Here is a 25,903-nt window from a genome sequence, read left to right on the forward strand (position 1 = left end):
GGCCTGTTTTTTTTGAACAACAATTTACTTATGTACTTGTTATAGTTTCAAATACATTTTATACTGCATGATGCTAACCACCTTCCTTCCAAGAAAAGTAGTTAAAGAGTTTTGCAATGGCCGTAAAAATATATCATACAGAGGTAGAATGTATTTCACAGACAAATCTAACATGATTTTCCAGGACAAAGATAAAAAAAAAAAAATCATACAGTCACAAAGATGAACATACCTTTCAATTCACTGCTAATCTTCGGTGGATCAAATGGAACCACTTCATCTGATGTGAATGTGAGATCCTCCTCAAATATCTCAACATGCTGCCCATTTAAAAAAAGGTCGATCTGCACAAAAAACAGATTTTCAAACTGTCAAATTAGAAATCCATTGCAATGTGAATAAACAAAGCACGTTTTTAATTAATTACTGATGTCATATATTTTCAGTTACAGCTTTATAGATAAGGTTCTGTTGCTCCCTTTTAAAAAGTCATAATACAATAATAATTAATTATAAACCTAAAAGAAATCTTTGTGTAGAGGAAAAATGGTATGAAACACTCAAAGAAGTGCTCTATCCAGTTTGGTATGTTTTAAAGAAAGACAAATATCTCTTTCCACCTCCCTCTATATACTGCAACACAACATGGAATTTCATGTCACAACTCTCGACAGTTAAATCCCAAAACTTGAACATTTCCAGCTGTTCCATCGTGTAACCCCCTTTTCTTCTTAACGTCACTGTCCATACTAAAGACAACCTCCTTGTTGGATCCTGTATTCATCTTCAAATATATTCTGTGAAAGCCACCAATAAAAATAAATCAATACTGGAATTTTGGGTTTATGGTGAGATAAAATACAAAATAAAAAATGCTATGTTGTTCATTTTGCACGATGAGCTCTCCCTCCCACCCCACCCCCTCAAAAATCTGTAAAATGCATAGTCAAGTGTGCTATTTTATTAGCTGATTGGGCTATTTACTGTCCTCATTTAAACTGGCATAGAGCTCATTTTCTTCCTAGAAGCTGGCCAGTGCTGTGTTTTTTTGGATTTAGTATGACAATAAGATGGATAAACACACTGATGATTTAGTTGTTGCTCAGTAGTGCTTACTCTCTAAGTCAAGGACTTTTCAGTTTCCCATGCTCTACCAGTGAGAAGGTGGACAAGCTGGGGAGGGAGCACAGCCAGGACAGCTGACCTGAACTGGCCAAAGGCATATTCCCTACCACAGAGAGTCATGCCAGTATATAAACTGGAAAGAGTTGGCTGGGAGCTGCTGATCACTGCTGGGGAATGGGCTGGGCATCAGTCAGTGGGTGGTGAGACACTGTACTGTGCATCACTTGTCTTTCTTGGGTTTTATTCCCCTCTTTCTTCTTTGTTACCTCCCTTTTAATAATAACAACAACTACTACTACTTTGTTTCAATTATTAAACTGTTCTTATCTCAACTCATAGTTTTAACCTTTTACCTTTTTTCTAATTTTTCTCCCCATCACACTGGGCCAGGAGGGAGGTGAGAGAGTGGCTGTGTGGCACTTAGTTGCCAGCTGCGATTAAACCATGATAGTCCTTTTTCACACCCAGCATGGGGCTTAATGGGTTCAGATAACAGCAAATCTGACTAGATCATGTTAGAACACATTTGTTACAAGCATTCACTGTGTTAGTTTACTATTCACTGGTCACAATGATTTACTTTCTCTCAAAGTTGATGTGTTTGTTCCTCAAGTTCCATTATGTAACAACTTACTTGCAGCATGTGTTCCCTGTTATGATGTTTATCACCCATGGAAACCGGGTTGAGGTTATCAAATTGTTGTACTTTGTAACATTGGCTTATGATACGATATAATTGCTGGTTGTGAAACTAATCTGGTATTTGCGCTCAGCACTGCTGTCATCTCTGTACTTGGGAGTCATCTATCAGAAACTATTAATAATTATACCTTTTACCTTTTCTCCTCAAAGACCCAATCCACAGGGGGGACACACTTCTTTTTATCTTCCCCTTCTTCAGGCTAATCACAATAGCTACTGAGAATTTTTAACATCCTTGGGATGTTCAAACTAGAATGTTCCTACTGCTATGTCTTCACAGAACCACAGAATCAATTAGGCTGGAAAAGACCTCTGAGATCATCCAATTCAGTCTATGGCCCAACACCACCACGTCAGCTAGACCACGGCACTAAGTGCCACATCCAGTCTTTCCTTAAACACGCTGAGAGACAGTGACCCCACTATCTCCCTGGGCAGCTCACTCCAATGCCTAATCACCCTGGCACAGTTTTAAGACTATGTCCTCTTGTCCTATCACTGGTTGACTGGGAGAAGAGAACGACCCCCACCTCACCACAACCTCCTTTCAGGCAACTGAGGAGAGCAATAAGGTCACCCGGAGTCTCCTTTTCTTCAGGCTAAACACTCCCAGCTCCCTCCACCGTTCCTCGTGAGACCTGTGCTCCAGTCCCTTCACCAGCTCTGCTGCCCTTCTCTGTACATGATCCACACCTCAGCATCCTCTCTCAATTGAGGAGCCCAGAACTGGACACAGTACTCCAGGTGTGGCCTCACCAGCACTGAGTACAGAGGGACAATCACTATCCTGGTCCTGCTGGCCACACTATTCCTGATACAGGCCAGGATGCCATTGGCCTTCTTTGCCACCTGGGCACACTGCTGGTCCATGTCTACTGAATGTGTTCCAGGTCTTTTTTAAGGTTAAACAACTATTTAAGAATACTACCCAGAGATCCACGCCACAGAGAGAGACTTGGGGGTGGTGTTTGATGAAAAACTCAACATGAGCTGGTAGTGTGCACTCACAGACGAGAAAGCTAATTGAATCCTGGGTTGCATCAAAAGGAGCATGGCCAGCAGGTCGAAGGAGGTGATTCTCCCCTTCTACTCTGCTCTTGTGAGACTCCCTCTGGAGTACTGTGCACAGTTCTGGTGTCCCCAACATAAAAAGGATAGGGAACTATTTGAGCAAGTCCTGAGGAGGCACAGAGCTGAAGAGAGGACTGGAGCATCTCCCCTACAAAGACAGGCTGAGAAAGTTGGGGCTGTTCAGCCCGGAGAAGGATATTTTGGAGGCCTCATAGCAACCTTCCAGTATCTGAAGGGAGGCTACAGGGAAGTCAGAGAGAGACTCTTCACAGGAACTGTAGTGACAGGACAAGGAGTAAAGTGTACAAACTGAGAGAGAGGAAATTTAGGTTAGATACTGGAAAAAAATTTTCACTGTGAGAGTGGTGAGACACTGCAACAGGTTGCCCAGGGAGGCTGTGGATGCCCCAACCCTGGCAGTGTGTTCAAAGCCAGGTTGGATAAGGCAACCTCGTCTAGTGGAAGGTGTCCCTGCCCATGGCAGTGGGGGTTGGGACTAGATGACCTTTAAGGTCCATTCCAACCCCTTAAAATTCTCTGATACTATGATCTGCTCTGAGGCTGGATAGTTAAGAGTGGCAGGGTGCATGGGATAGTATGGGCAAGTGCCTAGGTGTGTGGGCAGCTCCAGTGTTTTGGAACTTTACCCCGAACAAATGCAGAATCCAGAAAAACTAGTAAAATATTTGGAAGAAGTATGCCGTCACCTTGGCAATGCCAGAGAGACATAAATCACTGCAATGTGCTGGCCCAGACCTACCGAGCTCTGTTTACCACTACTTAGTACTTTCAAGGGGAGAAGGAGGTCTCTGGATCTGACAAAAAACCAAGAAGCCCTGCAGCTACTCCAACCCTGGCAACAGGCACTGCAGCTGAGTGAGAGGACCAACACCTCCTAGTTACCAGTCACTCCTATACATAAGAAATGAACACAAAACTCAGCTGATTTTGTAAAGGAGGATGAAGCAGGGTCATCACAAAAATAGGAGAAAGAGGCAGAACAAGACCTCCATCCTTGAGTGAGCAGTGGGATATGTGAAAATATTTCAGCTGTCTTCCAGATCAGCTCCGAAGCTGGGATAATGGAGCTAGTAGCCTGTAACTAGAGGGTAAAGAAGTCAAGAAGCTACAATCACTTTCTAAGGAAGGGGACACTGACAACTGGATTTGAGAAAGGGACCACATCCTCAGCCTCTGGAGGTGACTCATGTTAAGTCTGAAGGAAACATATGCCTTCAAGGAAAATGTTTTATGTCACCCAGGTAAGTGGACCACAAGGAGGAGAGTTATCCAGTACTTGAGAGAATTAGCCATGCTAGAGATGATTTATTATGACCTGAACAATGCACAGCTACCCACAGATCCAGATGGAGCCCAAAGCTCATGACCCACATGGCAGCAATTTGTACAGAGCGCATCATCATCGTATGCCAACTAATTGGCAGGCATGAGACCCGGAGAGATGAAGAGGCACCGACAGTGGATCAAGTGGCTCACCAACACAAACAATATGAAGAAAATCCCTCTTCCTCCCTACGGAGCTGTGTCTTGGCTCTGGAAAAACTGTATAAAGGGAAAACCTGTCCTGGGAGTTTCAGCAATTCAAAGTGAATACTTCTTGCTCCTCATCTATACAGACCAGTATCTCGGCTATTAACAGTAAGCATTCTTTTGCTCAAGAGAAAGGATATAGAAAGTACACATGGCAGGGTACCCTGCAGTTTTTCCTGTCACTGACAGGACACAATGAAGTGGGATGGAAGCAACTGACATCCATTTTATCTGTGTTGGAAGACGCCCAGTACTAAAGATTCGGACATACGATCGGGTTACACTACCACAACAAAACAATATAAACTAGCTTTGCTGCAGCAGTTATCAGTGCTCAGTCATCAGCAAAGGCAAGATAACTCTATTCAGCACTCTTTCTTAAGATTGCCCTTCGAGAATAACTAATAGTGACTTTCCTTCAGTAGGTTTGTTGCCATTTTTCTCCCTACAGCAAAATTTTAGGTTACCTTTGAAGTACACATGGAGAGTAACTACTATTTGAACTGTAAAACCATTGGTGATCTATGATAAACTCAGGACAACTGCATAAAAGCAGTGGAAACAACAAATGAGATACTGAATCCTGACACCCAGAAAGGTGTTAACAAACACAGAACAAAAGAACCCACTGTAGCAATATTAATATAACTGAAAATCTGCTTATGGAGTTTTTTTGGTTTTAGGTCAAATGCTGAACTAGAGCAACCAGACTTTTTATAACTGAACTTCCAATTTAGAAAAATCAGTTAATTCACACTTTACTTACTCTGAAATCTCTTGCTAGACCATGGTTGTTACTACATGGCTAGAATTTTGAATCAAGGACTTGAAGCACTTACACCCCTCTTTTACTGCAGGACAACGCACTGCACTTTGCTAATGGTGTATCAGTACATTCATCAGATTAGTTACAAGGAGCAAGGACTTTGGTTTTCTGTATTGAAAAGAATAAATGAGACTCTGCTTTCCTTCCTTGTTAAATTGGGTTACTATTTAACCTCAACAGCATTTTACCAAGTCTGGAACACAGTGCTAATTACCAAGTTTATATTTAATTTGATGAGCAGTACAGTGGGGCAGGCTAAACTTCCATAGATAGTACTTTCATATTAAACTTCACAAAGACAAGCCATTTGTATAAAGTAAAATATAAGTGATGATAAAAACAAGTACTTGAAATTCTTTTTAATGCTTTTCCACTAAGCACAGTTTACAAATAATATGATTGTAGTAACTAAATAGCATCTCCTCTCTAAAGTTGTGAAACTAAAATATTTTCCATTAATGCAGAATACTATTTAAAAGAATGGGGCTTGTTTGTGCTAAACACTGTATCAGGGTTAGAAAGTGAAAAGTCCCTTAGAATACTTAAGCTGTTGTGTTTGTTCTCCCTTGCCAACCTTATCACTTGCTGCCTGTGCTCTCAAAGCTTCCCTTCACCACCCTAAGCAGAAGCCAGTCACAACATCTGTGGTCTAACACAGACCAACATTCTGGCCTTTGGCCACTTTCTTGACAGTGGATGAGTGAGAAAACTCATACTGAGTATGAGGATGCCTTGGCATGAGAGGCATGCAATAGTTACAAGTCACTTAAAGGCCCTGGAAAAAGAAGAGCATGTACATGATTTTGTCTGCAGTCTCCAAAGGATCAATTAAGTATCTGATGGCATTCAAAAGAGCAGAGATCAACATTCATAAATCCAAACATTTTATGGTTTCAGCAAAACCAAATTCTTTAAATTTATCTTGAAGACTTCAATCTAGACAGGGGTACGTGTGTAACAGAAAAGAAGTAGGGTTCTAAATGAACATGTCATGCACTGTAATTTCTCAACCAGGGCTGCCTAGTCATCTGAACTGTAAGTTCCTGGACTAAAAGAAATGATTGCTATGAACTGAATAGGGCCACAGAGAGACATCATTCACAGGCTCCTCTATGATACTCAGCACAATAGTTGCACAGGCTTTCGTAATTTTATGGTTTTAGTAATATAGGCAAGAGCAGAAATTACTACTTCCATTTTTATAGACAGGGTATATGGAAGGAAAAGGCCCAACTCTCTGTTAAGGTAAAACATCTATGAATCAGAGGAAATTCACTAGTTTTAATACTTATTCCCAGTAGTATATACAAAATGTAGACTCCCCAAAAAATCAGAAGATGTGTCCAGGTTCACAAGATTAATATTCTCCTTTCTGAACACCTAACTGCCTACTTTTTAAAGAGGTCCCATTACCTTTCAAAAAAGTATAAATTTTCTTAAGCACTCCCTGCAAACACAGTAAAAATAACTCAAACCTACAATTCTAGGAAGTTCAGTTCATGAAAAGAGAAGTTTCAGTTTTGGTGTAAGATATTTCAAAATTTGCAGCAATTAAAACAGAAGGTTGGCAAGTTCAACTGTTGCAAAACATTCTGTGTGAATAACATTAGTCTCTAAGGAAATATGTTTTAATCAAAGTTACCAGAATACTTTGCAGTTTTTGAACTCAAAGTCACTGAAAAATGCCAGTCAGCTGAATTTTTCAAACTACTTCAAAGAAAACTGAGCACAGGCTTACCTGAACATTTGTTTTGGGATAATAGAAGAAAAATGGCTTCAAAACTGGAGACCTAGAAACGCAAGACAACAGGCATAAATGCATTTAACTAGAAATTAATGCATGAGAATTAAGAGGAAATTAAGGCTGTTCAACCATAACTAACAATAGTTTTCCAAACAACTTTGGAAAGCCTAAGAAGTGTAAAAATTTCTTAAATTCCATTATTAAGAACGTAAGACTTTGTTAAAAAAAATCCAAGAAAATTTTTCTGGGGGAAGATAGTCAAAATACCAAAAATATTTTCTTGAGAAAGGATGCACTTCATGACACTGAAGTCTGTTGCACTGTCAGTAGCCCACATTAATACCTAGGCTAGTTACACAGGGCTACTGGAAATACAGCTACAGGTCCTCCTCCCACCTTCGTATGCAGTACTTGCTTAATGACAGGAAAGTTTTAAATGCTCTCATGAATAAGCATGAAAAGGTTGAGAATACAAATCACCAGCAGACCTTACTCTTATCTAGAAAAACACTGAGTCAAACCAGGATTTTTTTTTTATATCCTTAACACTATTCTGTTCAGCTCGCTCATGTAATGGTTTCATGGTAATATTTTTTTGGGATGTTCTGGGACATTTGACCTCGCATTTCTAGGTGAAGTGAGCTGGTACAGATGTAAATTTGGTGTGCCTGTATTCCAAACTAACAGCTACAAGAGAAAACTGGTCCAGAAATCTGCATGTATAACACATGGTTGAGCAACTGCCTTGCCACGAAGTCACATTTGAAGTTCTCCCTACAGTTCATTAAGAAGACATTGCTATGAGCTGATCAGACTTACATAATTTATATTCAGTAATTCAGTAAAGAATTTTACTACTTGCATATATATCCTATAGCACCCACTATTACCTTGTTACCAGTTATTAAACATAGTGTGCAAAAGAAAGATTTAGTTGCCTCTTGTGGTTGCTGTTTTAAGCTGAGGAAGCTTGTGATGGTGAGTGGTAGGAACACTATCATCACATATTACAAAAAGCTAATCATCAGGAGTTAACTTACACTTTGGGGCGCCCTCCAACAATTCCAGTGAGGCCAGGTGCTAGAAATGGAAATTAAATTAACAAAAGAATAGTTAAAGCCATCTTCAAAACATCAGAAGAACATTTAGAACAAAGAGTGGAAGAATTAGAACATTATCATAGCTTGAATTTTTCCTTTAATACATATTTAATAAATACAGGGAAGCATCTATAATCTCAAAGTAATAAAATAACATTTTATACAACACTCAAAAAGGCAAAACATGCAACTATGACTATTAACAAAAAATATTTTAAAATGTGCACAGCATAAACTACGTCTTTAGATTCTCCTTCCAAATATTTTGTATGCCAGTGAGGCGATACATTTGATAAAGAACTTCACTTTAATTTTTTTGTTGCTGTTTTTTTATTTACTTTTAATGAGAGCAGACAAACAATTCTGATCTGGACCATGCTTTGTTTTAATATTTGTTTAATATGACTTTGCTTGTTAGATTAACTGTTTCAGATTAATTTGCACCATTCTCTCTAGCACTTTCAGTAGCTAACTTAGCTTTCTTAAGGTGCTGGGTACTGCAGATCCCATTCTCTCTCCTTGATACATAGGGGCTTAAGGCACTAGCATGATCCCAGATTTGCAGTAAGTCAGCACTGTGATTAGGTTCCTATTTATTCTCAGTATCAGGTTGTACAGCTTTACTACCATTAAACCCATCTGGCTGGCTCAGTACTTCTGAAAGGAACAGTTCTGCTCTCCCCTTCCTGAGCATAGCTTCTCACCCTTCTTTCTGGCATGGACAGCACACATACATGAAGCATCAGAGCTCCACAGAGTATTGCAGGGGGAAGAAACAGTAAAGTGCACACTTCGGTATGCACTTCATTAAATCAGTCTAGGAATTAATTAGCAAGTGTGTTAAGCAGTCTCCTAAAAACAAGTGCTGTGGAAAGCTGCCCACATGCTGTATTTGGTCAAATTAATTCTGGCTAAAATGGACTTCCTGCTTTCTCCAATTCCCTCTGTTTGTGCTCTAAACAGACTAAAAGCCATATAACTGTGCCGTTGTGGTACTAAGCTCACAGTGATAATCCCTACTTCTCAGCTGGCTGTTCTAGCTTGGATTCAGTGCCTCGGTAATGTGAACACATATCAGTAGCAGCATAGATTACAGTCCTGCCATATTCATGCTCACTGGAAGTGACTTCCCCCCCCCCAAAAAAAAGCCTATGTTTTACAGTAAAGGAAAAAAATGCCTTCATAAAAAAAGCACCATGAATAAACACCTCTCTACCCACTAAGTTCTGCTGAAAAAAATGTGGTAGTGGATACATTACAAAAAAATCCCTTACACCAGTGTTTACACAATTTTAAATGATCCAGTGAGATTTCAGCACTGTACATCTCACTCATTCAGGCAGAGCAGCCATCCAACAACAAAACCAACTACAGTTATTTTACTGAACTAAGCGCCTAGTTTGTTTATTTAGGTTGTTGGAGGAAGAGGCTGGATATGGAAAGGTCATGTTGAAAATATAGGTTCATGAAGCTAGTTAAGTTATCTGTGGATTGTCACATGGGTCACTTCCTGCTAGGCAGCTGAATTGCTCATTAAGGATACCAGATTTTGCTCCAACATCAGTTTCAATTTCCTGAAAGCTCTCAAAGAAAATTCTTCACTTGCTGGCTCTCACACAGTGGATCTTGGCTCCTACAACAAAGCAGTTCTCTAAACACTGACCAGAAAACAATCCACCTAAGAGCAACCACTGCTCACACCTCGAGGTTACAACTACCTTCTACTGCTGCTTGCTACTGCTGCTCTTTGAAAGTTCTCCACCACAAGCTACTGTAACAGATCTGTCTCTGGAGATACTACACCCACCCCTGCACATAAATGCAATTGCAGAGCAAAGCTGCACCAATATCCCAGTTGGAATGTTATAAAGTTCTATCTTATGATTATCCAATGCATTGCTTATGTGAACATAAATAAGATGGAAGCACTTTTAAGTCCAATTTAATTTTATCTACATCCAATTCCCGCTTAGGATTCACGCAGAGAAGATGAAGCCAATTTTAAACTGATTGTGGCTTACAATCAGTGATTTGTTTTTTGTGTAAAACAGCACTGGAGCACTACACCTCACCTCAACCCATGGCTCAGATCCCCGTTACATTTCTCCAGTCAACCAAAAGGAAGCAGCAGAAGGTGATGTACAACCAGGTAACAGTGGGCTTGTCACTCTGGCCAGACCTACTTCTGTTAAGTAAATTGTGATCTCCTTGGATCAACCGCTGCTCCAAGACAATACCTTCGAGAAGATTTCCTCATGCAGAACTTTATGTTTACTTTGCATTGCTTGCTTAAGTATCTGTGCAGACACTCTCCCTCCCTCCTTTCAGGAAGATTTATCTTTATCTACCCTGACATGAACAATTTGTCATACTTGCAAAGAGTATCTATCAGGCTGCAGTCTCAAGTCACTGTAATTCTCAGCTAAAGTGAAGCTGTTGTTCTCCTTTCCCAGAAACTTCACGACCACATTTTGTTATCAGAGCTCCATTCGTTAGTTACTCAAGGCAGATAAAAGTATCATCTCATCTGCCACCAGTAAACCTCCTGAACAAGTCACTTCAAGCTGAAGAACAACTCACCACCACTGTCTGCCAAATTCCATGCCTCAGAATGGCATAGAACTGATGCATTGCAAAACCAGCTGAATACCTTGGGGTTGGAGACCTTCCTTTCAATGCACTTATATACTGATCCAGTTCACCTGTAGGTACAGCATTTGTCTGGTGTAATCAAACTGCGTATTATGATACTTATTGTGATTCAAGTGTTTGATCCAAAAGCCTGCCGTTTCCAAGAACATTTTCCCTCACGTTGTCTGAGGACCTAGCCTGATAACTAAAAATTCTCCAGGTGGCTGGACATTTGAAACCAATGCGTCAGTACTGGGGATTATACCACTGGAATTCCACTGCTTTCCTTAACATCCAAAAATATGGCATGGTCAGAAAAACATCAGGCACTAAGTCAATTAAATCTACTTCTTTCTAGGTGACTAAGCACTGGTATAGGACCATTCCTTTGGACTCTGTCCTTAAAGGTTTGAATTTATACTGAATCTAAAAAATAAGGAATCAATTATTAGTTAGCAAGTGCTTCTCTTCGGTTAATCTGCACGATTCTTCATGAAGTCTTATTCTGTCTTTTCATTTTATGACTCCTTCCTCTAGCCTAATTTAACTCTTACTCATTTGCAGCCCAAGTACCTTAGGAAAAACAAATCATCAACCTCTGACTGTACATGGATGTGTAATTTCTCACATTTTTTCCTTCGTGTCCATGATTCTTCCAGCATAGCTGCAAAACCCCAAATTTTAGGTCCAATAGCAAACTTGATCATTTATGATATGCTGGAAAAGACAGTAAATTTTTGATAAATTTCATGAACAGAGGTAGCAGGCAAACAGAAGAGTACTGGGAAAACCAACATTGCTCTCAGTTGGGACAATTCAGGGAATGGATCCACTGAAAATCAGCTCTGGCAAAAAGATGTATAAAACTGGCCCAAACAAGCACCATTTCAATATGCAGAACTACCATGTTTTAATACATTATAATCTATGCCATAAGTATCACACCCTGTAAAATGCCCCACAGCAGAAGAAGCTCTGGTTGGAACCTGGACCTATGAGATGCAAATTTCCAGCAAAGCAAGCTTCATTCCTTTCAGCTCTGGTAATTCTCCGCTCGATTTCAGATGGTGGAAGAGCCTTATGTTTTGCCCAATTTTGGATTATTACTATTTATTCTTTATTCTACTTCTGTCAAAATATAATACTTCTGTACAACTCTGTACACTTTTCAACAGAATAGACCATTATGCAATACATGTAAGATGCTAGACTGCTTGAAGCATTTTTTAAAGTGTTTTGGAGTAAAAAAGTATGAAAATGTTCCAACTATTGGCAATCCAAAAAGCTTTAAGCGCTTTAAATTTAATAGGTGACACTTTCTTTGAAGCTTCACAGAATTCCAAAATACAGTGATGTCTCTTGCTCACCAGCTTTCAGCTTTTGACCCTAAATCGTTTTGTTCCTCATATTTCCAGTGATTGAATTAGTTCAACCAAAAGGTTATTAATGTATTTACTGCATATTCTAAGGAATTATACATATATTTATATATAAAAACCAGATATCAAAACAGTCTACTTGTCAAGCATTATTTTTCAAGTGATCAAACTAGGCAAATCTGAAATCTCAGGTTTTATACTCCACAGTTCTTACATTATGGTTGAGCACTAGTACAAAATGCATACATTTTTTACAGGAGTCAATTACATGTTCTTAATTATTCTATCTGTCCTCTGAAAACAGCAGATAGTTTATCTTCTGCAATATTAGTCTCAAAAAATGGTGACTGCAGTAAACTGCTAGAACAAGGACATTTCTGAAGTATCTTCCAACACACTTAGGAGATCAGTCATAATATTTACATATACTCAAGCACTTTAAAATCTCAAGTTGTATTAACCAGCTGTCATCTTAGTGTCAAACTCCGGTCATTTTAATGTGAAATAAGGGTCAGCGCATGATTTCAGCTATTAGAAAAACATTTCTTAGCTACTGAACCCCCATTAAACTATAAATGCCAGTTTCCCACAGTAAGGCTCTTCTTGAGCCTCTTCTACACTGCACTTCATTCAGAATTAAATATCTGAATTAAAGAAGACAAAATGAATACACCAAATCAACACAAATTATTTAAATTCTAACCACTTGGCTGACTCTACTGTATATAATGAAAACATTTTCACCAAGTAATACAAGCCTGGTCTGTGTTTGCTAACTTTTATGAGGTGAGGGTAAACTTCTATGGACAGGACAATGCCAAATTGCACTGAACTCCCATAGGTTATTACAGATTTAAAAATCTGAGTCTATGTGTCTAGATTCTTCAATGCCAAGTTTAGGAAAGGTCACTTTATTTAACAGGAGAAAAACTGTGAAGACCCCACTATTGGGACTAAACAGTTCACATTTAAAGTTTTGGTTGTTTTGGTTTTTTGTTTGTTTGTTTGTTTTGTGGGGTTTTTTTGTTTGGTTGGCTGGTTGGGTTTTTTTGTAGGGTTTTTTTTGTTTTGTTTTGTTTTGGGGGTTTTTTTTGTTTTTTTTTGGTTTTGTTTTGTTTTGTTTTCAGGAGACCATACATGCTTAAAAACAAACAAACTTACTGGATGCTCTTAAAAAAAACCCTGGCTATTATCAACTTTCAGACTACTGAGGACTAAACAGAAAGCATGATTTTATCAACTGAAAGTTTAACAAACTCAACTGCTAATTGTAAAAAAAAAAAAAATGGGATTAGGTGTGTTTGGCCTTTTTTTTTAAAATAATTTGTATCCCTTTAAGTTCATCAGAAGAGCATAATCCAAATGTAAAATGATTAAGTGTTTGAACTGGTAAACTAAATACCATACTCAACTGAAGTTTACAGTAAATGTCTTCCATTCCAAACAGAAAATAAACAACAAATTGCTCTCTAAGGTATGGCATGTCTACATACAGTAGCTTCAAATTCTTCTCTGAGCTTAAGAATCTCATCTGCAGTTTCAATAAAAATTGAAAACAATTTCTGTGGAAGTACACTCATGTGTCCCACTGGTCTTCAACAAAAACGATGGAAATTTAAAAAGCATTAGAAAAAAATGTTAGGGAATATCTATGAAATCTCAGTCTTTCACTCTTGATTATGGAAGCCTCTTATTAAGAGATGCAATATCTCAAAATTCTCTCTTGCAGGTCTAACTCCTTGTCTCTATTGCAGAGCACAAACACACAGGCTTCAGCCCATTCCAACATATAAATGGCATTCCTTCTTTTTACACAGAGGATAAGATTCCATAAGAAATTGAGAATGCCAGATCGGCACAATGCCTTGAAGATGGTTGTCTTCCTACTGATTACCAGAAGTAAAGATCTACCATAACTGGAGGAAGAAGGGGGGGAGAAGGAAGAATCAGCACTCTTAAACTGACTAGAAGCTATAGAAGCTATGCAGTACTTTCCTTTTATGAGGTCTAAGTTTTATTATCCTTGTGTATATATGAATGCACACAAAAAAAAATGTATCCTATCCAAAAATCATGTTGCAAAGTAAGTCAGAAGTTAATAAATACTAACATTAAGACTTTAAATTCACTAAAAAGCACATCTCTGACACTCAAGACCTAACACCCAAAGTTCTAAGTCTCTAAAGTGAAGCATTATGAAGATCACTCCTCAACAAAATTATTGCGCTTTTTAATCACAGGAAGAAAAAGAATTTCTTTTTGTCTTACTGTTCTTCTCTGCAAAGTCTGAAAAGATGTAATTGAAAACTCCCTCAAAAACTTTCAGGCAAATAGCTAAAACATTTTATCTCAAGTGTTTTAAATTTAGTCTAAGTGAAAATAACCAAAACTAGTCTTTTAGTACTGACTTTAAAAGAAATGAATACCTATTTTACCTACAATTTATAATTTTCATATTATGGTACTACCAAAATAAAACTACCTACCAACTCTAGCTCAGGGCTTCACAAGTAGTAACTAAATCTGTCTGATGAAACACTAAGAGTGACAGATCTCCTGGATTTCATCTCAAAAGATGCAGCAGGATCTCTTGCGACTCCCCACCCTTATTCTGAGCCATCAAATATCCTTTCTCAGTCACTCTTCTCTTCTACTCCTCATTCCTAAATTTTAGACTGGTCCCCTTAGCTTGGTCCCCTTAAAGAGTTGCTCCCCTTGGTGGAGTTGCTCTTCAGCATTTCTTACAGGGAAAGCAGAACCAAGGACTCTGATTCCCATTCTTTTGTCATTATACTTTCTTCCACTATCTCAGGAAACCATCTGTAAAGCAGATAAATACTTTCCAATGTTACTAGAAAATAGAAAGCTTAGCTGACTGTCTTTACACAGCTTTCCAAAGGTTCTTGGATGAAAGGTGCTATGTATGAAAATTATCATCTGTACAACTGTCCACACATCACTCAGAGTAACAAACACCAAACTGCTACTGAGGTGAAAGAAGAATAGAGTTAAAAACGATACTTTGCAATCACTAAGTACAGGTCAAGCAGACGGGCAAATCTTTTTTTTTTTCTTTTTTTTTCCTTTTTGTCTGGTACAGATCTAGCAAATGTACTCTGTTTTTTAAAGGTCACTCTTAAATGTCCAAAAAATAACATAATGCAAGTGTTTCAGATCAAGTGACATAACCCTGCAAGTCAACAACTCCTTTCTCCCTGCTGTCCATTATGAAGGATCTATAATTTCTTCCTGCTTTTTCTCAGTTCTTCATTAAAATAATAAGCAAAATAAGAAGAAAAGAGTTGTTTGCCGTGACTCTCAGTCACTATCTCACCTCTTGGAAGTGAACTAATGCAGGAGAGCTGGGAGGGGCATTACCAAGCTGGCAATCCTTGAAACACAAGACTTCATTGTTTAAAGGATTTTCATCAGGAAAAGCCACATGCTTAAAATCTCACTTGGTGTGCACCCCCACAACTGCCACCATTTTGGCAGAACAAAGCCACACAAGGTTACATCACAAAGATCCACATGGGAAGCACAAAACCACACCTGATAGGTATGCTCCATCCATATAAGATAATTCACCTAGGACAACAACAATCTCAACAATCTTGGGTCTGGCTTCTGTTCCCAAGATCATTTACCTATCTATTCAAGTCTTGTCTATGGAATTGCCTGTTTTAAGACAACTAAGCATCAGGAATTCCTTGTTCTGCTCTTCCCAGCAAGTCCTGAAAATCTACACTACTGTCAGAAACCAAGCATTGTTAAGCTGATTCAGTTATTAGTACACCACTAATTACTGTTTGGCAGTGTTTCACAATTCTAAATCTCACTGAAGGAAGAAAAGACTCTTCATAATCACTGCTTTAAGCATATTCCACATCAACAAGTAGCCTACTAAGCATTTATATCCCAAATCTGACCCTTCTCTGCATACAGAAGAGTTTATTCGGTGCAGGTAATGCAGAAATTCATCACACAACAGCAACTGAAAGAAGTGACCATATATCTTCAGTCAATATATCTTCAACAAATTAAAAAGAATGACTATGTGGTTGTTCAAGCACTCAGAAGCATGTCAGCAAACAGCAGTAAACAGCTCTGATACCCTCTGACACTAGTTATTTATATCATGGAGGCCAAAAACCTTGTTGCAGTCCTGTACCTGGCAAGCAAAAGTGTTGTTTATCACCAGATGCCCCAGATGATGCCAGAAATATCCTCTTTCCCGTTGCTGCTCATTAGCAGCACTTCTATAACTGAAATAGATTTCAATTTTTTTTGAGAATATCTGCTACAGGATGTTCTAAAAAGCTTAAGCTATTCCCTTAGGAAACAAAACTAGCATCCCTACCAGATCCACATAGACTGCCTAACCCCATTCAACACAGGAATGCATTGTTTCATCAAAAAAGCCCTGATAATATGAACTGAAAGTCTGCCAGCCACCTTAAGGCACAGATGTTCACATACTATGGTAACGAAATTTCCATACTGTATATACTCCACCCAATCCATGTAGTGCAGATTTTCCACTTTTTTCATTCTGCAAAGATCAGTAGTAAAAGGAAAAAACTGAACCCTTAGTAAACCTAACGCTTTCAGACTTCATAGGTGGTTTCTATATGTAGCAGTTGCTTTATAAAAGAAGCAGCAAAGATAGAGAGACAAGTACAGATCCATTAGCTTTGGATCTGACAAATAAGCAATTATTTTAAAATCCACCCAGCTTTACTTCATTCAAAAAGATGTTTTCTAGGGAATTGTCCACGCATATGTAGAATAAATAGTAAGAATAGATTTTTACTTTCATAGTAATTTTTTCTTTACTGATTCAGTAAAGAAAAAACTACTTCAGTTACGAATCCCTAACTAATTATAGAAATGACAGTTTGGTCCAATGCTGAAAATATCATTTTTCATTCATTAGCTAAAACCCAAGTCTTTAGAAGCAACATATATCTATGCTACATGCTCACCCGCTAATCAGCCTTCAGAATTGCAAAATTTTAAAATATTACCTCAATGAATATTTGCAATTAGTTTTATATGACCATACTCTATATTGTAGGGATAAAAAAACAAAAAAAGATGATCATACACTGACCTGGTCACTATAAACACAACTTTTAAAAAAACAAACAAACCATCCTTCATTACCTGTTCTCTGCTACTGCTGTAAAGACTAAAACACAGAATGTACACACTTCTAAGTAATTTTTAATCCACTGAAAAAAAAAAGACTAGATCCTTAACTGCAAGGCAACACCTAACCACTCCTTCATTAATCAGGATTCTAGATTTGCTATGGAAGTTCAGAGTTGCAGGTTAAGCTCATGGAATTTAGTTTTGAAGATCTATATAAATCCTAGGTATAGTTTTCATCAAGATATGCAGAAACCTTTGCAAAATATCTGAGCTCTAGTACTCAAAATAAGGAAATTTAAATTCATTTTAAATGGACAATAAAAGCCAGATTAGCATCCACAACGTAAGCACCAAATCACAACATATGAATGAGCTACTCAGAACTTAGATGGATACAGTGGTGACACCTAAGGGACTCATGAAGAGAACAGAAAAAAAAAAGTTTGCTCAAAATAATCAAACAGTAAGTACCCCCAGAAAATTTAGAGAATCCAATTACATTTACAAAGAACAAACATGAATTTTTTTGGAACAAACATTAGGTAAGCAGTAGAAGTACAGATCACTTCACATTAGGTGACTTATGCAAATACTTTAAAATATACCCTCAAGACTAAGATGGACTTAATTAAATCCCAGTATTTTAACTAATATGTCAATTAAAAAATAAATCTTTTAATCATTGCAATACATCACAAATTCATACAAAATCAAACACCGAAGACAGAATAATTTGAGGTGAGACAATACTGCAGGATGGTAATTTAAGTTGGGTAGTTAATATGCACTATGAATAAGAATTAGATGCAGCACTTATACAAGTAGCTACACATTAAACAGGCTAGAAGTACAGTAGCATCAATAAAAATCCTTCGCAGTAACATCAGATAATAAAGTACTGAAGAGAACCTTCAAAACCCTCCAACTCCACATATTCATAAACTACAATGTTATAGCTGGACACTGTGGTAAATTTTTGCCAGTTGAGTAACACTCAGTGTTTATTGCCAGTGAAGTCTAATAACATCACTAACTTACAGTAACATGGTAGAAGACAGTAAAACACTCAGTACAACCACATGTAGGAAAACAAAGACAAATAAGGAAAAGGAAAAATCCAGGAAGGAACAGTGGCAGCAATGGAAGGATAGAGTCTTGGAGGAACGCAAAGGAAAACTCTCAGGACTTTCATTTTATCATTTTGCTAATGTCTGTGGGTCCCATCTCTACACCAAACATAAGCACCCTTTAAAAAATTATTTCATTATGCATAATATAGTGAAGCTGAACACAGCTTCTAAGTTGAACACAGCTGAACTAAGTCTTTGGGTCCTAGTCATGTTCAGAGAATTAAATAAAAAAGTAACTTTAAAATTCTTAGAAGACAATATGAGTACTTACCCATGCCAGTTCCAGCTGGTGCAATCTCTCTAGAGAAGATTTCTACAGCTTCTTTTTGTTTATGGTGTACAGCAAGCCAAATAACAGCTTCCCGAGGACCCTGCTTCAAGAAGGTTGAAATTAGATTAGCTTAGATGTAGAATATTGGTTAAATTTACCAAACTGAAAAATAACTGTAGCTCAGCATTCAAGTTAAACCATTCAGTGACTTTTCATCCATCATCATTATAATTTGCTAATAATATTTCATTATCTTTATTTTGCTACCACAGAATCAACTATTGGGTATTTCAGACTGCTAGGACACTGTGCCCCTTCTCCAGCATTCTCCAAGAATTAAGTACTGTAACTAACAATAACAAATACTTGGCTTCACTCTCAGTGGAACTGGCAAACAAACTTTACTCTTATTCTAAGTGCACTGAGAGTACTTTGGGGCCAAATTAGAGAGCCAGATGCGCTTCTCTCAGCATCAAGAAGGAAGCAGATCTGTCCACAGAAAAGAATTCAAACCTAATCTTTGGGACGTACATGTGAGAACACAACGTGTAAAACCCACCAGGATTTCAGAGAAAAGAGGAGATAGATGGTCCCTCTAAAGGGAGGGTCTAAAGGGACCATCAAACCAGTACTGTGCTCCCAACTCTACAGCCAACTAAAACACCGGGCCTTGCAGACAAATAAGCACTGTCTCTTGCTTAAGATTTTACTTCTCTAAAAATCTACTATCAGCCACTGAAGGATCCACTGTTGGAACCAATATACTGGCAAAAGCCTTAGACTGAACATTAGGTCTCATTGAGGGCAAAGACTATTTATTCAAGAATTTGCAATCACCAGCAGGAACCATCTTTGGTTCACCTTTAAATCTATGAAACCTGCCCACATTAGAAGTCTGTTTCTGAATGTCTCTTACTTGCCTTAAAGCACAAGTGCAAGTACACATGAAATGGGATTGCACAAGATGTCAAAATCTGCTGGTCAGGAGTTTCTCACAGCACTACTCAGTACAGAGTTCTGCAGCAGAGTATTTCTTCTCTCTTGAAGTCATCCCTTGTTTTGTTTATGAATACGAAGTTTCTAAATGTTCTTTGGTAACCTTACGTGAAATTCTTGGTTTACTTAAATCAATATAAAAATCAAAAAAGGATAAGTGACTACAAGACACTAGGAGATTTCTTCCGGTGTTTATGTCCTTCCTCATGTCAACAGGAAAGGATGTATTTCATAAAAGCATGAAAAAAACCACGAAAGTTTGTGCGGAGTTATTTTCTCTTGTTATTCTACAGAGCTTAGAGCACTTCATAACTCTTTAAATGCCCTGTCTAACTAATTTCTTTCTATTTGTTAGCTTTTGATATCCCAAACAGATCATTATGTTAACAGACTACTAAACCTATTCCAACTGAAATACATGACAAAAATCCCTCAACAAAGAGGATCGCTTATGTCAGGTTATACGAAGGGAGGAAAACTTCCTACTTTATAGCTTGTGATCAGCTAAAATTCGATAATGAAGGGCCTTCTTGTTTTAGTATGTTTAAACCAATGTCTTAAGTACTCATGAAGCTGAAAGAGTATTTTTCTCTACTCCCAATTCTAGTGGCACATCCACACAGAGGTACTCTGAGGTAATGAAAAACGTAATTGCTTCCTTTTTTCTTAAGTACTCTTAAATAGACATACTCATAGGACACACACAGTTCATTTCTCAGCCTCCAAGCTCTCAGCCTGGAAAATACCTGCTATAATACTTCCCATTGTAAATCCTGCAAACTTGATTCACATTTCTATCAGATGACTTCAATACTTGTGTAGGCAAACCCTAAAATAAAAGTTTAGTAGAGCCGAGGTAGAAAAGGTTATATTATTTCTGATCATATAGATCAGGCATCACTCAAAGAATAAAAATTTCCTTCTATAAATATAGGAAGAGATGTCCTGATCAAGATAACAGAGATAAGAAATATCTCTAGAAAAAAAAAATAAATTCCAGTTTAAGAAAATTTCACTAAGCTGCTGTAAAAAAAGTTGCTACACAAAAAATATGCAGCCATGCAATGAACCAAACAAATGAGTAATTTTAACATTTACTGTTCCCAAAGCTATCACATGATTCATTAAATTACTACAGATAATAATGAAAAGGAAATGCCCTTGTACAAAACGCACTCATGCATTCACATGCTTCTATTTCATTTCAAGTTCTAGGTTTACTTCCTTGCTCACAGTTGCAACATACAATGGTCCATTAAAATAAGATGAATCCTGTTTTCAGTGGTTGAATCCAGTATTAAAACTAGATATATGAACTATTTTAAAGTCATTAATCCTCCAGTATCAGAATTAAAATAAAAAATAAGAAAACAAAGTCTTAACAATGTGTTGTACATCAGTTAACAAAGGGTTAGCAGAAAACTAACAAAGTACATACAGTTTTTATGTAGCAAACTCTAATGCTCGATGTACTATTAATAGATATCTTTTACATGAAACACATCTAGTATTTCTAAACAACTCACTGACACTTCGTCACTGTCTGAACTCCTTCCCCCAGCAAAAAATGACAGAACAGGAGATATTAAAAAAAAAATTCAAACACTACTATGGTGTCAATTCAGGTCTCTTTCTTGCTCATGCTGGACTACTGCTGACAAAGCAAGCTACCAGAGTGAAAGGCAGCAACCACATAAACAGGCAGAGAAGTCTGAGAAAGGAAAGGGGGCAAGCACTCCTTTATTTCTCAAGGATACTTCATGCTGTCAGGAAGAGTCAATGCTCCACACAGCAGCTCAGACTACAGTATACAGGCCTATATAAGTCTGGCATTTACAGTGACTTCACAGCTGCAAAGGTAAATCTCTGCACTAGTTTGAGAGATGGGCATGAGAATTAGTCCAGTCAAACCAGCTGTCTACACAGAGCTCTAAATGTTGTTCAACTTACCCTCTCTTGGTATTCACTTATATATTTGCTTCTCTTCAAATTTATATGGTAGAATCTTCAAGGCAGGAACTGTTTTCCTTTTGTATTAATATTCTGCTTAGCATAATATGGCTCTGGTTTAGACCACTGTGATTTGTAACCCAAATAACCATGTCTAATTTTGCGTGGAAAGACATGGTAGGAAAGAGTGTTTAAGGAACCACATTATTCCTACCTGAAGCCCCAATGGGCAAATATTTTCCTTAGGATTCTATGACTTTATATTTCAAACAGAAAAGCAAATCCCAATCCCCAACCCTTTTTCTCAAGCTACCACGTCTGCTTTCCAGATGAAAACTCCTCTGGCTAGTTTCTTCTAAAAAGCTGGAGGAACAGTGAAGCAGGAAGGCAATAGAGCGATTTCCTGCATTTCAGCCTTAGCTCTCACATCCTGTTTAAGGCATGTATGAGAAGCACATACAAAGGCAGTAACACTGTGTTTACTTTTAATATGAGACCTGGGAGCTGAGGCTGGAAATACAGAAAATACTACAAATACTCAATTTCATTTGAAAAAATTCTTCAATTTTCTGCAAGCAAGGTAAACTCAACAATGAGGAAGGAGAAATTGCTCTTCAACTCATTATTCACTCTATACAATGACAGAAAACCTCCAATGTAACAATTTAATTAAAGAATATATTACAACGCATAATCATAAGAAGCTGGTACGAACAAAACACAGACAAGTTGAACATCTGGGACATCTGTTCCCATGTTTCAAAATTTTGATGCTGCAATCTCAGTAACACACTTACAGTTGCAGGCTTTATGATCCTAAAATGAAAAAGACCACATTATAAAGCTCAGTCCTCAGGAAGCAACTCCTGTTGCTGTGCAGAAGGAAACTGAAACTCAAGCACTGAAACGAATAGCTGCAGATACAACTTGAGCAATTACTAAGAACACTTAATTTTAGTAAGAAGTTCACTGTCCTTCTCCAGATCACATTCTTTTTTCCCATACAACACCAATTGTCAGCTATTAAGTGTCAGCACTCCTAAGAACAAACTTAGAGCTTTGCCACGTGCACCTTAAGAGTTTTCCAAGACTGCCACTGACAAAGAAGAATTAAATGCTACTGTTTTGGAACAAATTAAGCTGTCTAAATATTTAAAGTGCATGTAAGTGAGGGCAAGATTTACATTTTTCCTTTAAAAAGGACTTTCATACTCTCAGATTAGGAAAATAGACCATGGATATCACAGCTGCGGTGGCTATAGCCATCATTCATATTCCTACATATGCATTTATTCAGTCACAAAATACAATGCAGAATTAGGTATGTGAAGATTATTTCACAAGTAGTACTCACAGGCAGTTTTAAAGTTGTGCAGGCAATAATGCTGATCCTTCCTGACTCTGCAATATTTATAATGTGGTCTTTTGGCATTACATCTAACGCAATTTAAGTCCATGCGATAAAAACTTGACTATAAGACATTTCTTTAGATGAACAACGTTAGAATGGACTACAACAACACTTTTGTAAGATTTTATATCAGCGCCTCTGGAAGACCCAATACTGCAAAGACCTTGCCAGTGTTAATTTTGTACACTAAGTAGTGACACTGAATTCTTTGCAACATGAAGGGGTGAAATTCCCAAGATGATAGAGACTTCCTTTAAAGTTGTGGAAAAGATAACAATGTGGAAAGATTAAAAGAGGTCAGTAAAAGTTTAAGAACACTCCACTGAATACTTACGCCATCTATACTCCTTCTAGCATGAGGTCCATATGTATCTTCAGACCCTAAAACCTGTATGTTAACTGCACTGTAATCTTCATAACCGAGCTGACTGAAAATAAGACGAGTCCTGCAACAAATGATTTTTTTTTTCATTAGTAAACTGCCTCAAAACAATTATCTGAAGTAGCCCTGTGTGGTCCACAGAAGTTAGCTCTGTCACGTAAACTGGACCATGAATACTTTACACTAAACAAATATATCTGAAAACTACAAATCAAGTGATTACTGACAAGGAAGTCATGGCTATGAATTTATCCCTGGGTTTCAAACTGAGCCTTTTGTTTATTCAAATTATTTGAAAGATGATAAGCAAAGACAAATAAATGTATTTCAGTTCTTACTGCTATCTTTGAAACAAAGAGAGCTTCAAATGTCATTAGAGTATATACAATCTTCCTGGGTTTCAAACTGCTAATTCAGTTTGTAACTGTTTCTACTATAAGGCATTATGAACTACCAATAAATACAAGAAACAGTCTTGTTACATCACAGGCACTGATGAAGGGGGGGGGGAATCAAATGAAGGAGAATCACTTATTCAAGCCTAAAAGATGTTTACTTGGAATTAATGAACATACAACTCAAATGCCAAAAAGCAGATAATGTTTTTAAAGAGTATGTTTTTTCATCACTTGTGCCTGTCCAGTGTGACACTGCAATCTCTCAAATTCTTTTTATAAAATTGATATTCCCACTACAAAGCACATTGTGTTGAGTGCCTAGTCTGTCCAATCACAATAAAGAGTATGAACGTTACCTTTTTATACAGCACGAAAACAAACACTGCTTTAAGAGAGACAGGAATTAATACTGGGGTTTGACAAATACTAAATTTGGAATAAATAGACTGCTTGCAACAACTCAGAACAAACAGCCCAACTGTCAAGTACTAAAACCAAAAATGACTACAGTTTACCAAAAAAAAAAAAATCATATGAAGACCAAAAGAAAAAAAAAAAAAAAAAGACAAACCACAACACAAAAAGCCCACAGTAAAAAAAAGTTAGAAAAAAGTTGTCATAAATATTAGCATGGCACCTGAAAAAATGAAGTAATATACAGGAGTTAAATACTAAATATAATTTTCTAATTGCTGTAAAGAGATGAAGGTGGTTCATGCACCACAAATGAGGTCACCTTTAATTTTGATGAGGAAAAAGGAAAAGAGACAGATACCTCATTTAAGGTAACTAATTTGCAAACTGTGTCTGTAGTAAGTTACTTTAAATTATTTATCTACAAACATTACAGTCAGAGATATAACAGTTCAAAATACATTCTGTGGGTAATTTTTAGCTCTTTCATTTGTGTTGGTAACACAACAGAGAATCATCAAAAATAAAAGGACACCAGAGACTACTCCAAAAAGACTTCTTCACACACGTATTGCCAAATCTCTCCTGCTTTCAATAATGAATAAATAAATAAAGGAGAAGCACGCAAAACAGAAATGAAATAAGGTGTATTACAAGCTGCCAAAGCTGCTTAATGTCTTAGGTTGACAATTAATTTGACCTGTATAAATGAAGCACATTAAATTTGTGTGCATCTTCTGTACTTATTGCCATTAGACTACTGGGCAGAATTTAACCTAGAACAGACTGAAAGCTGACTACAATATTCTCTTGAAACAGAGAGACCTGGACAGACTATAAATGGGCTAAGGACAACTGCATGATGCCCATTCAGTGAAGTGCCGGGTCGTGCACTCAGGTTGCAGCAACCCCACACAGTGCTACAGGCTGGGGGGAAAATGGTTGGAGAGCTGTTCAGCTGAAAGGGACTTGGGGGTGTTGGCTGACTGTCAGTTGAACATGAGCCAGCATGTGCCCAGGTGGCCAAGGCGGCCAATGGCATCCTGGGCTTGGACCTAGATGTGTAGGAAGCAGGACTAGGGAAGTGATCATCCCCCTATACTTGGCATGGTGAGGCTGCACCTCAAGTACTGTGTTGAGTTCTGGGCCCCTCGCTTTTAAAAATGACGTTGAAGTGCTGGAGAGTGTCCAGAGAAGGGCAACAAGGCTCATAGTAGGTCTAGAAAATATGAGGAACAGCTGAGGGAGCTGAGTTCATTTAGCCTGGAGAAGAGGAGGCTCAGGGGGGACCTCAGTACTCTCTACAACTACCCAAAAGGATGTTGTAGTGAGGTGTGGGTCAGTCACTTCTACTGCGACTGCAGTGAAAGGACAAGAGGAAATGGCCTAAAGCTGAGACAGGGAGATTCAGATTAGATATTAGAAAAAAAATTTTCACTATCAGAGTGATCAGGCATTCAAATAGGTTGCCCAGGGAGGTGGTGGAGTCACCATCCCTCAAGGTGTTTAAGAGGTGTCTGGATCTGGCACTGAGCAATGTGGTTTACTGGTTTAGGGGTTACAGCGATCATCCTGGGTTGATGGTTGGACTTGATGATCTTAAAGGTCTCTTCCAACCTTGATGATTCTATGAACAGGAATTGGTGAAAAGACTGAAGTCAACATTTC

At 37.9% G+C, this 25,903-nt stretch overlaps 1 protein-coding gene across 1 annotated transcript in view; it reads right to left on the reverse strand.

The window, feature by feature from the left end:
- The window catches only part of LOC116786236, a 63,447-nt gene that overhangs the window by 14,361 nt on the left and 23,183 nt on the right, over window positions 1–25,903 (reverse strand). The window contains exons 12-16 of the mRNA XM_032686679.1: window positions 23,376–23,487; window positions 18,685–18,784; window positions 8,060–8,099; window positions 7,014–7,065; window positions 233–344 (exon numbers count right to left, since the gene is read on the reverse strand). Coding sequence (XP_032542570.1) covers window positions 233–344; window positions 7,014–7,065; window positions 8,060–8,099; window positions 18,685–18,784; window positions 23,376–23,487 — 416 coding nt within the window. The remainder of the gene's footprint in view (window positions 1–232; window positions 345–7,013; window positions 7,066–8,059; window positions 8,100–18,684; window positions 18,785–23,375; window positions 23,488–25,903) is intronic.

Source organism: Chiroxiphia lanceolata, chromosome 4, assembly GCF_009829145.1.
Source record: "Chiroxiphia lanceolata isolate bChiLan1 chromosome 4, bChiLan1.pri, whole genome shotgun sequence".
Lineage (NCBI taxonomy): Eukaryota > Metazoa > Chordata > Aves > Passeriformes > Pipridae > Chiroxiphia > Chiroxiphia lanceolata.